The following is an 18,503-nucleotide window of genomic DNA, read 5'->3' as shown; positions in this document are numbered from 1 at the left end:
CCTCCACTGGCCAACCTCCCGCAGTCCCAATGGGCCCTGATCGCCAGCCAGGCCGAGGGACCCCACCCGTGCACGAATTCATACACCGGGCCTCTAGTAATTAATAACACTTAAGTGGTGCTTTCATGAGTGGCTTACAGGCACTAACTCTTTTTATCCTAACAATAACCCCAGGAGATTAACAATATACTTAATCCCACTTTACAGAAGAGAGCTGAAGCTCAGAGAGACTAAGTCACTTCACTTGTCCACCATCACACAGCATGCAGCTGCTACAGCACGGCTTGAAGCCACGCAGCCTGGGACCACAGCCCACACTCCTTACCACCAAGTCACACTGAGTTGGCCCGGCTGCGGTGGCTCAGTGGTTGAGCGCTGACCTATGAACCAGGAGGTCAGGGATCAATTCCCGGTCAGGGCACAGGCTTGATCCCCCTGGGGGGGGGGGGGGGGCGTGCAGGAGGCAGCCGGTCCATGATTCTCTCTCATCATTGATGTGTGTCTCTCTCTCCCTCTCCCTTCCTCTCGGAAATCAGTAACAATATATATATACTTTTTAAAGTTACACTGAGCTGCTCACAGGCCGATGGGAGATGCTGCCGTGAGAAGGGTTCCTACAGAAACACGAGGCCCTGAGTCCTGCGGGACGAACTGGAGGGAGGGAGGGAGGGATTCCCTGCACTTAGGGGCGCTGCACAGGCTGCCGGGTCCAGCCGGGACATCTGCCTGGGGTCTAAGCAACCCATTGTCGTTTAAATGGCCCACTGGTTCTCCTGGACATCGTCTCAGTGACTAAAGGACCTTTTGTGGCTGGAAACACACTTGACCTTCCTGAGCCTGGCACCGACTGTGGGGCCCACGACACGCCACCCCACAGTCAAGAACAGCTGGACTGACATGTCCCCGCTGACCGACCGAGGTTGGTCCTTAGCTCAACATCCCAGAAAGTGTTCTCACCCTTTTCAGCTTAATTAACTCAACCACCATTTCCCCGAGGACCAGGGGGCAGAGGAAGGCAAGCGGAGGCTCCGAGAAAGGGCCCAAAGCGCACGGACCCGAGACAACTCTGGGAGAGAAAGTGATAACGATCCTGAGTTCCTAGTGGACCTGAGAAGGGAGGAGCCAGGAGGGTGTGACATCTGCACTCGGGGACACACAACTTCTACAGAACAGAAACAAGGCCTCGTCGCTTTCGAGAAGAGAAAAGGTAAATAAATTAAACATGCACACTTGCCCAGCGGTGGGCATGGCTCCATGGTTGAGCACTAACCTATGAACCAGGAAGTCAGGGTTCGATTCCCGGTCAGGCACACGCCCAGGTTGCAGGCTCAATCCCCAGTGTGGGGCGTGCAGGAGGCAGCCGATCCATGGTTCTCTCTCATCATTGATGTTTCTCCCTCTCCCTCTCCCTTCCTCTCTAAAATCAATATATATATATATATATATATTTTTAAGACGGTAGATTTCTGTCGTATATGTGGAGGGACAAACGAATAAGTAAGTAGGGAATCCTGCAACAGGAGAAGGAGATGCCTTCACATCGCTAGCGACTATAATCCATCCAACCACCCAGATGGTGAAATCAGTCTCTTTTAAGAAGTAAATTATCTTCCAAACAAGTCAAAACAACGCCATCTGAAAGCTGCGATAGAGAAAAAAAATGCGGCTGAGCACAACTCATTTCCACACAAACAGGACCCTGAAGCCTGGGGCCAGCTGTCTTTTCCAGTCTCTTTTTTAAGATCATTAACTAGCAGCCTGCAGGCCAGCCGACAGTTTCACAGATGCCTCCAGACTCAACAGCTCCTGTCTGTGACAGCCCGTCAGCTCTTTCACAGAACAGACACGCTGGCCTCACGCGTGACAAACAGTCACGTTCCCAGTCATTCTCCTGCACATGATGGTGGGGACCCCTCTCACGGCGCGGCCCCTGGAACTGGGCCCCAGCGACACACGGCAACAATTCGGACAAGTGAGCACCTAGTTCATGAAACCTGCACCCCAGCTCCCGAAAGGGTGTCTGACTGATTCCTGAGAAAGGGCTGCTCCTGCTCATTCCACAAATATTTTTTAAATGTATTTGTACTGATTTCAGATAAGAAGGAAGAGGGAGAGAGAGAAACATCAATGATGAGGGAGAATCATAGGCCGGCTCCCTCCTGCACACCCCCCACTGGGGATCGAGCCTGCAACCAGGGCCTGTGCCCTGACCGGGAATCGGTCCCTGACATCCTGGTTCCTAGGCTGATGCTCCACCTCTGAGCCACGCTGGCCGGGCGCCAGGGTGGGGAAGCGAACCTAGTTGACTATAATTGTGTGTGTGCCCATTAGAAAAAAAAGCTGACCCAGCCGGTGTGGCTCAGTGGCTGAGCATCAACCAGGGATATGGGCTCGCTCCCCAGCAGGGGGCGGGCAGGAGGCAGCTGATTGATGATGTTCTCTCTCATCGATGTTTCTATCTATCGCTCTCCCTCTCTCTCTAAAAAAAAAAAAAATCAATAAAAACATATTTAAAAAGAAAAAAGTAAGCGGGCTTTCAAACTCAGGCAGAAAAAGGCCCAACACTGGAGGTTCCTCCGGGAGTCTCATGCCCTTTGACCCAGTGTAGTTTTCCCGCATTCGAATGTCTGACTCACTGGAACCAGAAAAAGAACAGCAGACCCGTGACTTCCACAGCTCACTGGCCGGTCTCCCTCTCGCCCCCCCAGCCCCGTCGGGGCTCCTCGGACAAAATCCCGCCGTGTTTCACATCCTTTGCTTTCTCCTGTAGCCCAGCCCGCCAAGTGAAAGGCGTCGTTGACGGGCGAGGCCTGGCCGGCCTCCAGGAAACTGAGCCCTGGACACGCAGCTATTTTTTCTTAAATGTCCCACTTCTGGTTTCTACAGAGTCACCTTTTAAAGAAACAACTGTTCTTCCAGGCAAAGCTCTAAACGCCTTAGAAACGCAGCCCTGTGAACACACGCCAGCTGACTGCTAACCAGGGAGCTGCGGCCCTCGCCCCAGTGTGGCCCAGTGGCTCAGCATTCACCCAGGAACCATCCCCGGCCAGGGCACAGGCCGGGGTTGCCGGCTCCATCCCCATGTGGGGCGTGCAGGAGGCAGTGGATCGATGATTCCCTCTCATCACTGATGCTTCTATCTCTCTCTTCCTCTTCCTTCCTCTCTCCGAAATCAATTTAATGAAAAAACATATTTAAAATAAATAATGCGATTAGGGAAGCAACTTGACCAGGGTAACCAGCCACTCCCCACGCCCGGGGACCAGGCCAGTGGGCGATCCTGTGCCCAGGCCAGGCTGCGGGCAGGAAGGGTGGGGAGGAAAGGGCCCCGCCCTCCCGCCGCACAAACACTCAGGTCGCCCATTTGGCACAGCTAAGGATAGCTTGTTATTTCTTCATCGTCCCCACCCTCGGGAGACCCCTGTGTTCACCAAGCCAAACAGGCAAATGATCTGCAGACTGAAACGTGGGCGGCAGGCCCGGCCCGCGGGCGTCTGCAGAGTCCACGCGGGCGGGGCGGGGCCGGGGCGCTGGGGGCGGGGCTGGGGCGCTGGGGGCGGGGCCGGGGCGCTGGGGGCGGGGCTGGGCGGGGCTGGGCGGGGAGGCCGCTGCTCCCAGCCGATCACAAGGGCCATTGTTACGGGAAACCAGCCGAATCCAAGGAGAACTTTCCAAAGAGCCCTTCGCAGCTCAGAAAGGGCCACAAAGGTCTCTCCTTCCCCCGCCCACTCACCCTCCCGGGGCCTTGGCGCGCGGCCCCAGGAGGAAGTTCCGGGCCCTGGCACGGGGAGGTGGGCAGGGCTGGGCTGCCAGCTGCTTCCTGAAAAAACGCAAACCTCAGGCAGCCTGGCAGGGGTTCAAACACCGGCTTCAGTCAGTGCTGGGGGTGTAGGGGGTGACCACGTGGTCTGGGGGGATGGGAATTCCCAAAACCATCCCCATCGGAAGGCTGCGTGACCCCCGCCCCGAGAAAAGATATAAACTCCAAGAAGCGTTTCCGCATCCGAAAGTCACCTCCCAAGCAAGCCCGTCTCCGCAGTGAGGCTTCTCACACATTCCAGAAAAGAATGTGTTGGGAATTAAAGTCCATTCATTCTGGGTGCGGCTCCGTTTACATTCCTGCATTCACGAAGTTTCCTTTTTTTTTTTTTTTTTTTTAAGCTTATGTGTTGCAATCCTCCTGGCTACGTTCCCAGGAGAAAAAGAAAAATTCCGGTGGAATAAGAAAGGACGCCTGCAGCGTGGAAGTCAGCTCCCTGGCCTGGGGGTGGGGGACAGACCCCGAGACAAGCGGTCCGACCCGCGAGGAGCCAGGCCAGGCCGCCACACTCCCCACCTGGGGCGGTGCAGGTGCGCCGGCCACGCCCCAAAGGAGGCGGAGGAGTGGACGCAGGCCTCCGGGAAGGGTCCTCACCCTTCACCTGGACAAATGCACTTAGTCTGGACGGGGACAATGTTAGCTGCTTGTGTCCCCAAAAGAGACACGGCCCTGGCCCACACACCACGGACGTCCGAGCGACACCTTGGGCCCCGAGGAAACCGGCCGGGTGGGTGGTTCCACAGGTGGCTCAGGCCCTGCAATAAACTCAGGGGCTGGTGCAGGAGGCAGCGATCCGTGATCCTCTCTGGCCATTGATGCTTCTCTCTCCCTCTCCCCCCCTCTCTGAAGTCAAGAATGAAAAATATTTTCAAAAAATCAAAATAAAACCAGAGGCTAGAAAGCCGAGTGGGCGGGGAGGACAGTGTCCCCCAAATTGCCCAGGTTTTTCAAACTGGAAACCCTCAGGGTCTCTCCGCCTCCCCCTCCCCCCCTCCCCCCTCCCCCCGAGGCATTCAGGTGCAGCCACTGTTTCCTGCGGGTGCGTCTCCCCTCCCAGGTGTGTGTGGGGGAGGGGGCTGATGATTGACAGGTCAGTGCCCTGATCTGATAACCGCTGGGTCCTCCCCTCTGTGGGGCCTGCGTGTGCTCACTCCTCCGCTTCCTGTGAGAGGAGTTTGGGAAGGACCCGGACCGTCAGGTGCTCGTCTGCGTGCGTCCCCGCGGTCCTTCTCTACTTGTCAGCCTCCCCGCCGGACGCCAGAGCCCCAGGGCGCAGGCACCACCCAGCTGTGACGTAGGATTTGCTCCCAGAACCTAACACAGCCCCAGAGGAGCCGCCCCTGCCGCCCAGGAGCCCAGGAGCCGGGGGCACTGGCCTGGACCAGGGGCTCCTGGGAGCACAGCCCCAGCTCTGCACCTGGACACGCCCCGGGGGGAAGGCTGAGGAGGCGGGATGGGGAGCAGGAACAGAAGGAAGGTCCTGGACTAAGAGAGTTCTGGCAGCTGCACAGGTGAGCTGCCTGGGACGCGGCCCCTCCCTTTCCTGCGGACACTCAGCTCTCTCCTAAGACAGGACTCGCTGCTCCCGCTGACTCCCAAGGGGTCCTCTTCGCTACCCGGTGTCCAAGGAGAGCACCGCAGCCTGACCGTTTGCAAACCTGCTCCCCGCGGGTCCTGGCTTAGAACGTGCCACCAGGACAAAGACCAGGCTGGCATCACACAGCCTCCCGCCTGCCAGGGCCGAGGAAAAGGAACCGCTGAGTCAGGCTGAGTCAGCTGAGGCCTGGTGACAGGCAGGAGCTGTGACAGGACCCCGGGGGGCACCTGGGCCGCAGGGGAGCGCCAGCCCTGCCTTCTCCTAACCTGCAAGACCAAAGCGTGCCTGGGAGCCGGGTGCCAGGAGCCTGGCTTACAACAGAGGGAACAAGCCGTTCTGCTAAGGAGGTTGTTGAACGGATAGTGACGGTGATGAGGTGGGGCCATTCTCCACGGGGACTCCCCGCATACCAGCCAGGCGGAGAATGCATCCCCTAACACGAGCCTGTGTGTTTTTCTCTAGGTTTTAAATTTTCTTTTTTCTTCTTCTTTTTTATTGAATGTACTGGGTGACACTGGATAATAAAATTATGAAAGTGAACAGTTTCATTCACACACTCACTCCCCCCAAGTATCACTCATTCCCCTCCTTTTCAAAAAGAGTTGGGGAAAGTGAACCAAGATTTAGACAATAGGCCCCCTTTTCAATCGACTTTCACAATAACTATTAACAGTGTTTCCAATGAAGGGGAGCATAAAGGCACTACAGTAACCTTAATGCGGCCTTTGTGTTGTTTCCTGCGTAACTGTTTAACTGCATTGTAACTTCAAAAACAAAGTTCCTCCCTGTTCGTTCCATGTTCTGATTAGATCTCGGGGCTCCCCAAGGCCCTCAACCCCCCACCCCCACCCACGTCCCAGGGGGACTAAATCCCAGAGGCTGGGGACAGTGTCTTTTCAAGAACAAGATCCACCAGGGCTGGTCCAGGTTCAACGGCTTCGAGCCCAAGGTCATCCGACCCGCCCATCCTGACACAGAAACTAGGGCAGTTGGAGAAGAGAGGGGAGGACGTCATGAGCTCGGGTGACAGGTTCAGGGTGGCCTGGCCGGTGGCCGGAGGCCGAGCTGCAGCCCAGGCCGCCTCGCCGCCACCAGCACCCGTGGGAGCAGACCCGGGTCCTGAGGGGGTACATTCTGAGGCACTGGATGGACTGATTTTGAACTTCCCTGGACTTTCGCCAGGACCCCTGGCAGCAAGGGGCTCTCCTGAAGATCGGTTCGGCTTGTCCTGCTTCCCGAGCTCGGTTTTCTCAGCCTGTAACCTCACCCGGGCTCTGAAAGTTACCTACGCGCCGGGTCGTAAGCGATCCCGAAAAGCCGAGACTCCTGTGGTACCACAGAGAGCCCCGTTCAAGTTACCCCCCGCCGGGGCCGGGGCGCCACAGGGGGCAGGGGGGAGGCGCGACCACGATTCCCCGGCAGCCTCCTCGGGGCCACGCAACCCGCAGGTGCCGGGCGTGAAGGTCATCCGCTCGAGCAGCGCCCCTCACTGCTGGGATCCAACGCACACACGAGGGTGACCCTCTGGGGGGTGCCCGGGGGCACACAGGAGTCAGCAGGGAGCGAGCCCACGTCGGTGAGAGGAAAACGGCGGCTGCTGCTGCGGAGGGCGCCTTGCGGTGGCGGACGAGCTGCCTCTCACACTCCCACGCCCGCCCGCCCGCCCGCCCGCCCGCTGGGACCGGAGCGCCTCCATCCCGTGCAGCCCTGACCAGGTCCAGGGCCTAGCGCCCGCTCATCCAAGTGGCCCCGGAAATCGCTGACGGGGTTCATGCCACTTTGACTTCAACAATAAACTTGCGAAATACACGTAGACTTGAGACTGTCACTGCTTCATGAGCTCCGTGGAAAGTTATGTATTTATTTGATTTTTTAAAAATATTGATTTCAGAGAGGAAGGGAGGGGGAAAGAGAGATAGAAACATCAAGGATGAGCCCGGCCAGCGTGGCTCAGTGGGTGGGCGTCGACCTAGGAACCAGGAGGTCACGGTTCGATTCCTGGTCAGGACACAGGCACAGGTTTCAGGCTTGATCCCCAGTGTGGGATGTGCAGGGGGCAGCCGGTCCATGATTCTCTCTCATCATTGATGATCTCTCTCTCCCTCTCCCTTCCTCCCTTGAAATCAATAGAAATACATATTTTTTTAATAATTATAGAAATGGAGAACAGATGAGTGGCGATGGAGCTGAGGAGTGATGGGTGCGTGCATGGGGCTGTGAAAGGCACCGGGGCGCATGGTGAGGGGCGCGTGGTGGGGAGGGGTGCGTGGACAGGGGCGCGTGGTGGGGAGGGGTGCATGGTGAGAGGTGCGTGGACAGGGGCACGTGGACAGGGGCGCGTGGACAGGGGCGCGTGGTGGGGAGGGGTGCATGGTGAGGGGTGCGTGGACAGGGGCACGTGGTGAGGGGCGCGTGGACAGGGACGGCGCTGCCCATGGGGACGGCGTCAGCGCCCCGGTTGTGACATCCTGTTACAGCTGCCCAAGGTAGCGGATACGGGACAAGGGGGCAAAGGCTCCCTCTGTGTTCGTTCTTACAGCCGCATGTAACCTACAACTACAGAAAACTAGAAAGTTCCATCTTAAAAGAATGCATCCATTAAAAGGCGCGTTTGAAAGTCCGGGTCCTGCCAAAGTGGGTGAAGGTCCAAGTAGCTGCCGGCAGAAGGGACTACGCGTCTCAGAAACACGGGCCAGGGCCGAGGGCCGCTCCGGACGGCGTCCTCAGGGGGGAGCCACGCCAGCGGGCCGGGCCGCCCCACCCACCGCACGGGCTCTGGACAAATCAGCACCTCTCCCTCATCCCTGGAAACCGACAAGGCACACGGCGTGTTCACGGCCGGGAGCACCACGCAGCAGCCACCGGCTTGTCCTGAACACCCAGATGGACAAGCGCAGTTGATCCCGGGCCCCTGGACACCTGGTTTCTTTGCCCAAAGCACAGCGCGGGGATTCTGGGTCTGTTCGGGGCGTCCAGGTGCTACGAGGCCTTCCTGGCCTCGGGGAGAATGGGCGCCCCCCCTCCGTGGAGGCGAGAAAACGGAACCGAGGCAGAGAGCCCGGTTCTCTGGGCTTTCCCTGCCCGGAGTTTATCCTGCGCTCAGCACTGTGCTCAGCAGAATTAACTGTGTCCCAGTTAATCTCCAAAGCCAGGGCTTACGGATGGATACAGGCACAAGGCTGTTTCTAGAGAGAGCCGGACTGAGGGTCAACATCGTTGCAAGCGGCTGGGCTCAGGGAGAGCAGGTCTGGCTCCAAGTCCTTCACCACTGGGCCCAGGGAGGGTGACGGGCACGTGGATGTCATTAGACACAGGTGTGGAGAAGAGACCTGTCTAACCTGTCCCAACTTTCACCTGCATTTCAGCCGCCAGGAGAAGCGGGAGCCCTCCGCCCAGGTCCCTAACGCTTGGAGCTTCCCCGGCCTCCAGGCCCGTGCGTTCCCTTTGTCCTGGACATGTGTCTACCCTTGGCCGACTGACCCATCCATCAGTGTGGCCTTCTCTGGGAGTCGCCCCCGACCCTCCGGCTTGAGTTAGGGCCCCTACGATGTGCAGGGGTCCCCGAGTTCAGAGCACTTGTCCCAGCGCTGCCTGTTGGCGTGTGTGCCTTCCACTAGAGCACTGGTTCTCAACCTTCTGGGCCTTTAAATACAGTTCCTCATGTTGTGGTGACCCCCAACCATAACATTATTTTCGTTGCTACTTCATAACTGTCATGTTGCTACTGTTATGAACCGTCATGTAAATATCTGATCTGCAGGATGGTCTTAGGCGACCCCTGTGAAAGGGTTGTTCGGCCACCAGGGGGTCGCGACCCACAGGTTGAGAACCGCGGCACTAGAGTCTAGTGACTAGACTGAGCTCTGAGTCCCATGAAGGCAGAATCTACGTGCACTTTGTACACACTAGGTGTCTGCCACACAGTAGGTGCTCAGAGTCCGGAACAAGTTAATACCTGAATCAAGGAAATCAAATCAAATAAACAGGAGCGCCGATCCATCTAAGATCCAAGTCTCCCTGATCATGGGCTGAAAATCTGCCACCGCGGAAGGACCGGCCACATTCTTTTCACTCTGAGCACATGGCTGGCGAAGCAGGCAGGCTCTGCGTGAGGCACAGCTGATTCTGTTATTAACTAGTCCTTAACTAGTTAACTAGCGGGGTGACCGGAAGCAAGGGCCCTCGGCTCTCGGGTGGTTCCAGTGGAGAAGTACGCAGTGCGGGGGCCCAGAGGGCTGCTGGGATGGAACAAGGAAATGCATAATTAAGGGTTCCGCCCACGGCCATCGGTCAATGTTCAATAAATATTAGCTGCAATGGCCGATGGCCCTGAGGAGAAGGAAGGAGAAGATAAACCCTGAACAAAAGATAAGCTGGAAAAGGTATAAAATCTCCCAGTGGGAGAACAGGAAGCAAGTAACAATGTCACACCCTCCTGGCTGTGCGAGGACCACCCTGCGGGAGGGAGGGGGCGGGGACAGGGACAGACACAGGCTCGGGAAAGACACCTGGAAAGCACCAGGCCAACTCATTCCTGACAGAAGGGCCAACAGAAAGTCAGAAATGCCCATTACACGGCGGTCCCCAATGTCTTCATTTAAGCAACTGAGTAACTGGCTTTCTCAAAATTCAGAGACTCCAAAATCCACAACTTAAAGGCGGCTAATGCGTAGATCGTCGTGCTCAGACTTGAAGCTGTGGGACCTGGGCTATTTCTATATCGCTTCCTGCCCGTGCAAGGGCAGCGCGGCCGGCACACGCTGGGCGGGGACTCTGGGAGCCGCTCAGACTCCAGGTCCCGGAGCCCATCCCTCACTTCCCAGCGCTGGTGCAGTTTCCTTACAGCTTCACCTGAGCCAGCTAAGGTCAAGAGGGGCCCCATTCCCTCCCCCGCCCCCTGCAAAAGCTTGACATGGAGAACTAATCATAACTATTTTAAATGGTGCTAACTTCACTACAGCGACCATTTAAATTTTTTTCTTTTTAAAAAATATATTTTTATTGATTTTAGAGAGGAAAGGAAAGGGAGAAAGAGAGAGAAACATCAATGATGAGAGAGAATCATTGATCGGCTGCCTCCTGCACACCCTACACTGGGGATCGAGCCCGCAACCCGGGCCTGTGCCCTTGACCAGAATCAAACCCGGGACCCTTCAGTCCACAGGCCGACACTCTACCCACTGAGCCACGCCGGCTAGAGCAGTGACCACGTACATTTGTCTTTGAAAGTTTCACTTTGTAAATTGCACTCGGGACTTAGGTTTATTCTTCGGGCCGTGAGCAGCGTCCACTCAGAAGAGCAGCACCTACCCCGTCAGACAGTCGTGAGAAACGCTGACCGGGAAGTTGTATGAGGATCGACCTCAAACATGTCAAACCAAAAATGGGGGCAACACAATCTCCTCTTTCTACACAGCCCTCCCGAAGGCCCGCAGCCCTGGGGTCGGACAGCATAAAGTAAAGCACACGCCCAGGAGGCCCTGGCCGAGCTCAGCGGCTGGAGCGTCGGCCGAGACCCCAAGGTGGTGGGTTTGATCCCCGGTCAGGGCACATCCAAGAAGCAACCGATGAGAGCATCAGTAAGTGGAACCACAAATCGAGGTTTCTCTCTCTCCCTGCCTCTCTCTCTCAAAATCAAGACAGAAATAATAAACACGCTTTAAGGAAACTTTAACTTTTTATTAAAGTCGAAGAGAACAGAATAACGGCTCATTTCTGCTGGGGTGGCCCTAGCCATGTGGTCCACGCGAACCCACTGTGTTCCAACAGTCACTTGGGTTTTCCCACTTCAGTTCCTCTGGCCGGAGCCCGGAGTCCGGAGCCCCGAGGGAGCTCATCCATCGCAGAGAAGCCCCTGCGTCCACAGGGAGGCAGAGGGTCCCTTAAAGACTCTCGGGACCGATGCTACCAGCCCGGCCGGTGGCTCGGTGGTTGAGCGCCCACCTATGAACCAGGAGGTCACGGTTCGATTCCCAGTCAGGGCACATGCCCGGGGATGTTTCTCTCTCTCTCTCTCTCCCTCTCCCTTCTTCCCTAAAATCAATAAAAATATACTTTAAATATACGTATCCTTTTTCAATGACAGACACTTGGAATTCGTTTTAAAATCCTCCAGAGGATAAACACCAACCCCCCCCCCCCCCCCCCCCCGTGGAGAAGCAGACACAACAGGGTTGGCGAAAACCGGCAAACCGGCTGGAAAGGCAGAGGCTGAAGAGAGCTCACAGGGCTCAGCCTCGCCACTCCCCCCCCCCCCCCCCCAGTGTGAGTGGGAATTCCCGACAAGATACACAGAACATTCTCCCACCAACAACACGCACAGGGCGTTCGCAGCAGCTGCGATCTGGGTTCACCCCCATCTCAGCCACTGAGGTCCCACCGAACGCTCCTCCCCGCTCCGAGGGGCCACTGCGCCTCGGACAGCTGCCCGACCAGCTGTGCCCAGCGAGTCCCACCCCTCAGCCCCCAGCAACGTGCACAGAACCCCAAGGTCCATCTCAGCCCCCAGACGCCGCCTCCAGCAGGCCCCTCCCGCCAGGACACCAGAACACAACAGCAAAGGACCAACTTCTTCTCCACGTTCTCACTCCTCACCCCTGAGACGGACGCGGGCACAGCCTTTGAGAAAAGTTCATTCAATCACGGAGCCAACCTGAGGCCATTTTTGTTGTTGAAACATCTCCCTACATCCTCACCAATCCGATCACACATCAGCCACCACCGCGATGATCCGTGAGGCCCACCGAACATCAAACACTGACGAACAGGAGAGCAGGCTCAGGGGCCTAAACATGGCGACGCCACAACTCCACCCGAGAAGCACGGCTGTGAGAACTCCGTCTGGAATCCTTCCACTTGAACTTTCCGCGCACAAACACTCCAGGGAATCTAGGCCAGCACAGTCCTGGGAACTTGTGAGCCAAACATGAAACAGGACCGGGGCTGCATGGCAACGAGGCGGTCGGGAGGGGGCAACGAGGCGGTCAGACGGGAGCAGGGGGAGGAGGGGGGGTACTCGCTTCCGCTGCCAAAGGCTTTCCCGAAGGACGGCCAGCACTTACCAGCACCTTGTTTTCAAGCTTGTCCCCTTTCCCTTCCAACTTGACCTTCTTCTTGAGGCCGATCCTGACCTTCCTGCCAAGGACGTCCTTGATGCTCTCTGCGAGAAGGGACAATTCGTCACCACCTTTTAGCAACAAGAACAGAGCTGGGGGCGGGGGAGCATTTGGAGGAGGATTTTTGGGGTATTTTGTTGTTGTTTGTCTTTTGTAAGGTATTTGCTTGTTGTTGTTGTCTTTAATATATTTTTATTGATTTCATGCCCTGGCTGGTGTGGCTCAGTGGACAGAGCGTCGGCGTGCGGGCTGAAGGGTCCCGGATCAATTCTGGGGTCCTGGGATCAAGGGCACGTGCCTTGGTTGCAAGCAGTGGTTCTTGATTTCTGGGCCTCAGGAATCAGGATTTTAAAAAGGTTCCCAGGTGATTCTAACGTGCAGCCAAGGTTGAGAGCCACTGGTTGCAAGTATCCCCGGACTCTGGTCAGGACTCATGCAGGAGGCAACCAATGGACGTGTCTCTCTCACATCAACGTTTCTCTCTGTCTCTCCCTCTCTCTCCCACTCTCTCTAAAAATCAATGGAAATATATACTCGAGTGAGGACTTAAAAAAAAAAAAAAGGCAACAGACCTGGAGGCTTGAGAGAGAAAGGGAGGCCTGACCATGTGGATGGGGGCAGGAAGGTCTCCCTGGGACGCCCATGAGCACCCGCTCTGGACAGGGCCATGCGAGACAGCGTCTTCCTCCTCCTCCTCTGGACCCGGTCTCCAAGTCTCTCTCAGACAGGCAGCCAGTCACCCTCTCCCCAAACTCCCCCCTCACCACCTCCTGACCCCTGGCCTTGACCCTCGTCCAGGCCTCAGAACCTCTTACCGAGACCAAGTCCCTGACCTCCGACCTCTCAGGCCCGCCCCTCCCTGAGCAGAGTGGCCCTTCCTTAGGCCCTTCACCCTGGTCTGGGCGTGGCACCCCCTTGGGGATGAGCCCAAACCTTGCAGCTGCCACTCAATGTCGCCTGCTCTCAGCCTCCGGTCTGCACACTTGGCGATGCCGCCATCCGGGCACCCCGGGACTGCTGGGTCATTCTCTCCCTGCGCTCCTCCGCTCCTTCCGAAACAGACTTGGGACTATAAGCACAGGAAGAGAGACAGCTATCTACCAGAAGTGTTAGCTTTCTGAGTGGCAATGGGTGTGACATGTTCCTCTCATTCTTTTTTTTTAATGTATTTTTATTGATTTCAGAGAGGAAGGGAGATAGAAACATCAGTAATGAGAGAGAATCATGGATCGATCGGCTGCCTCCTGCACACCCCCCGCTGGGGATGGAGCCCACAACCAGGGCCTGTGCCCTGACCAGGAATTGAACGGTGACCTCCTGGTTCATAGGTCGACGCTCAACCACTGAGCCACACCAGCCGGGCCTTCTCATTCTTTTCTGCCACTTAATTTTAAAAATAAGTACCCTGAATTACTTTCATAATCAGAAAGGTACACAACATATTTTTAAATCCCTTATATTGAGGTTTTCACCAGTTTGCCTTTCTTTTTCTTTTCTTTTCCTTTTTTTAATGTATTGATTGCTTTTGTAGAAAGAGAAACGGATTTGTTGTTACTCTTATTATACATTCATTGGTTGTTTCATGTATGTGCCTGACCGGATATCAGACTTGCACCCTTGGCACAGCAGGGCGATGCTCTCGCCCACTGAGCACCTGGCCAGGGCTGCCTGCTGCCATCCTGAATGATCACAGAGGGACTCTGTGAGCGCCTGGAGTTAGGGAAACCCCAGCGCGGGCGTCGCCCTCCCCCAGCCTAATGGCCACTTCATGGCCCAGAGACCACGGTGGGCACGCCCGAAGCATGTGTCCTGGTGCAAAGGATGTGAGACAAGCAACTGGATACACACAAAACCCCACCTCCGTCCAGATGAGGCTGAACGCAGCGCCTGACACAACCACAGTTTATTCTGGATTCATCCGATCCCCCCAGGTCCTCATCGCCTCCTCTCTGGGGTCCGAGTGACACACTCACTGCGGGCTCCGCAGCTGATTGAGAAGTGCAGCCCCCCCCCCCCCCTTAGCGGCCCTGGTCCCCTCTTCCCGAGACCGGGACCTCCACCGACAGCTGGGGGCCCCTGCGCTTCCTCTTGGGGGCGGGGTGTGGGGAAGGCGCCGGCTCCAGGGCCTCCAGAACCGGACCGACCGCTCGCTCCACGGAGCCCGGGGAGCTGATGCCTATCAGCGGAGCTGACGCCGCCGCCGGACAGAAGGAGGAGGCGGGAGCGAGGCGGGCGGAGCGAGCGACTCCAGACCCGAAAATCCGTGCACAAGCAGAGCCCACACCCACCTGGCGACAGCCCTTCCGGCCAGGCTCACCTGCCAGCTCACAGGCCCCGGAGGAGCACGCAAACTCCCCAAAGTGCTGGGCTAAGGGGGGTGGGGAGGAGGGGGGCGAATCCCTCCTCTGCAGGGAGCCGGAAGGACACCCCTGGGGCTGCGTGGCTCCACACCCCGCTGCAGGCCTGGGGCGCCAAGGATGGGACCCCAAGGGGTTCAGGTCCCTGGGGCTCAGAGCGCGCGCATGCACACACACTGGATACAACATCACACATGCACCCACAATGCAACATCACACAGGCTCCTACACGCACCACACACACTCAATACATCACACACACATGCACACACACTACATCACACACACATCACACTCGATACATCACACACACGTGCACACATTACATCACACTCACAATACATCACACACTCGATGCATCACACACACACACACACACACACACACGGAACCCCTGGTTTTCAGAGCCGTCCCCACCGCATTCTAGCGCTGCCGTCTCTAGCCCCCACAAAACTTAAGTTGACCCTAAGGCATAACATGGAGCCCCCACCGCTCCCCAAACGTAACCCCGGGCGCTCAGACGCGGGGTCGCTGGCACCAGGTGCCGCAGGCTCCGGAGACGGGGCGGGAGCCCAGGTGGGTTAATTATTGTCAGAACCGGGCTGTGCCCTCAGCCCTGGTTTCCGGCCCCGTCCGCGTCAGCTGGTGACCCCTTCGCTCCCGGCGCCGCGCCGAGGCCACGCCTTCCCGGCGGGGTCCCGACCCCAGCCCGGCGCCCCTTCCCCGGATCCGCAGGTTGGCGGGCACCTCCCGGCTGGGACTTTGAGGGGCGGTGGGGGGGATCCTGCCGGCGACCCCTCCAGCGCGCTCGCCCGCCCGCGCCCCGCGCTGGGCTGCCCCGCACATCCCGAGTGGGGCCGCGGGCGGGCGCTGTGAGGGGTCCCCTCGCCGAAGCAACTCCCGAGACCCGGGCGGCCCCCGCCCTCCGCCGGCCTGCACCCCCTAGCGGTGGCCGGAGGCGGTGCCGGGCGCCCGATCGCCCCCGGCCGGCCTCTCTGGACTCGGTTCTTGGGCGGCCCGACGCGAGCGAACTTCTCGGGGATCCCCGGCCCCGGGCGCCGCACTCGGCCGCAGTGCGCAGCGCGCGGCGGCGAGGATCGGAGGCGGGGGGCCCCTTACCTGTCAGCTCGCGGGGTACCTCGGCGCCCTCCTCGGCCATGGCTCCTGCGCGGGGATCCGCCGCCGCCCTCACCCGACCCCTCGGCTTGGAGAGGCGGGTGCGGCGCGCAGACGGGAGGCGGGCCGGGGAGACGGTGTGGCCGCGCCCCCGACACCCCCAAAAAATAAATATAAATAAATAGTTGCCGGTCCGCGGGGGGCTCGCGGCTGCGGCTACATGACGCCTCCTAGCAGCTCCCGCGGCGACGGGGGGGACTGATGGACGCGGAGCCCGCGGCGCCCGCTGTGGCCAGGCGGCTGCGGCCGATCGCGCACCTACGGCCCAAGGTGCGGGCGGAAGGCGTGGGAGGGAGGGGAGAGCGGTGGGGCTGGGGCTCCCGGCGCTCCCGTGGCTCCGCTGGGCGGGGGCAGCGCGGCCCGCCTTCCCTCCTCCTCCTGCGTCTCCTCCTCCTTCTCCTTCTCTCCTCCTTTTCTCCTCCTCTCCTCTCCTCCCCTCTCCTCTCCTCTTGGGTCTCCTCCCACTTCGCCAGAGCGGCCCTGCGCCGTCCCGGGGGCCGGGGCGCCCCGGCGCCGGTTCCCCGTGGGGGGCGCACCCGGGCGGACCCAGCCGGAACCTCGGAGGTGGCGTCTCGGCCCCGGGTCCCAGCCTCGCCCCCCAACCCCGAAGCCTGGCGTCTGGCGAGGGCACGCGCGGGCCCGGGAGCCCTCTGCTGGCTGCGGGCGGGACGGCCGAGCTCCAGGCGCTGGGAGGCCCGCGGGTGCCGCAGACGCGCCCGCACAAAACCCGGCCTGTCTGGGGCTCCGCGCCCTCCGGGTTCAGCCTCCCTGCGCCCTGGGTCGTGCCATCCCACCCGCCTGGTTAATTTCCTGTCTGGCGAGCAGGAGCGAGACACCAACCACATGGCGACGGCTGCCACGCGCGATCGCAGGCGCAGGAGACAGGGCCCGTCCCTCGCGGAACCTCGGTTCACCCCAGACCACGCAGGCAGCGAGCGACACTCACAGAAGCCGGAATCACCCCGCGGGTGGGGGGGGGGGGCCCATCCTCCCTCCGAGGTTCCTGGTTCCACCAGCAGTTGGGCCGCTCACAACTGGGGGCTCCTTCCCGGCTGCCTTATCTCCTGGCGGCTTGCGGTTTTTGTGTTTGTTTTTAAAACAGTTTTAATGATTTCAAAGAGGATAAGATCAATGAGAGAGAACTGTCCATGGGCCGCCTCCTGCACGCCCCCTACTGGGGATGGAGCCCGCACCCCGGGCCTGTGCCCTGACGGGGAATCGAACCCCAGACCCTCCAGTCTGCAGGCCGCACTCTATCCACTGAGCCAGACCAGCTAGGGCCGCACCTGAACTTCTAAAATGGTAAACACATTCGCAACAAATGTAACACAGACGGAGAAAGTGATTTTGGAAAAGGAGCCAGGGGTTCTCGGTTCTGGTTCCTGGGCACCCGTTCATATCTATATGCAGCCAGAACAGCCTTTCGGTCAATGGCAGACCACACACAGGGCTGTGGTCCCTAAGATTACAATTGTGGGCGGAAGGGGCCGCATGCCGACCTGACCAGCTCAGGGGAGGCCTGCATGGCCGTCTTGCAGACTCAGAGACCTAAAGTCACCACAAGGATGGTCTGAAATTAAACTTTAAAAGCAGTGATGGTGGGCAGTTACATCCCAGGCCGGTATCTTCTCTGACAAGGTCAACCTTTACCTTCACTGAGCCTATCTGTCTTTTTGCATCTATGATAACATACCCTTGAAATGTCTGGGTAACTTGTAACTTCCCTTTTTTTCTGGAGCCCCTGGGGCACAGCCAAATGTGCTGGGCGCCAGGACAGATGCCACACATTCCTTCATTATCATGTTAATTGATCCTGCACCCACCTAAGCATGTGTCCATCATTTTACTTTTTATCCAATCCCAGGGGTTTCCTGCTTTGCTTTCTCCCTCCTCCTTAATCTGTCACCAATGGATTCCATGTAACCCACCTACGTCCCTCCTCTGATTTCAATGTATAAATACAGATGTAACCCGCCATTCTCCGGAGCATTATCTCAATTCCTTGAGGTTCTGCTTCCCGGCATTTGTCAACAGTTTGGCTCAAATAAACTCACAAAAATTGTTTACAGGTTTCAATGGTTTTTATATTAACACAATGGAGCTAAAAATTCCCATCACCTAGTGACACTGTCACTGTCCCGATGGTGCCAACGTGTTACTCACGGGTTTGTGGTGACGGTGTAAACCAGCCCACTGCGCTGCCCACCAGGTAAAGTGTTCAGACCCGACCGTGTACAGGACTTGGTAATACGTGACGTGTCGCTGGTTTAGGTATTTCCTGTACTGCAATTTGATCATGACAGTCAATGTATTCTTTCTAAAGTTTGCTGTAAACAGCAGCCATGTTACTCTCTATTGCTTGATTTAATCTCATGCTGTTTTGTATAGTAACATGCTGCACAGGCTTGTAGCCAGGACAACAGGCCAGGAGCAATAGC

At 58.0% G+C, this 18,503-nt stretch overlaps 1 protein-coding gene across 5 annotated transcripts in view; it reads right to left on the bottom strand.

The window, feature by feature from the left end:
- Positions 1–16,627, bottom strand: part of CARMIL1 (capping protein regulator and myosin 1 linker 1) — a 79,777-nt gene extending 63,150 nt beyond the window's left edge. The window contains exons 1-2 of one of the 5 annotated variants that reach the window (XM_059674231.1): positions 16,009–16,627; positions 12,479–12,576 (exon numbers count right to left, since the gene is read on the bottom strand). In XM_059674231.1, the coding sequence (XP_059530214.1) occupies positions 12,479–12,576; positions 16,009–16,048 (138 nt within the window). In that variant the 5' untranslated portion in view covers positions 16,049–16,627. The remainder of the gene's footprint in view (positions 1–12,478; positions 12,577–16,008) is intronic. The other 4 variants (XM_059674230.1, XM_059674235.1, XM_059674232.1 and 1 more) reach the window with 4 other exon arrangements.
- Positions 16,628–18,503: the final 1,876 nt, after the last annotated feature.

This window comes from Myotis daubentonii, chromosome 18 (assembly GCF_963259705.1).
Source record: "Myotis daubentonii chromosome 18, mMyoDau2.1, whole genome shotgun sequence".
In the NCBI taxonomy this organism is placed as follows: domain Eukaryota; kingdom Metazoa; phylum Chordata; class Mammalia; order Chiroptera; family Vespertilionidae; genus Myotis; species Myotis daubentonii.
Note: the sequence above shows the minus strand (reverse complement) of the source record. Positions and strands in the feature narration are given on the sequence as shown.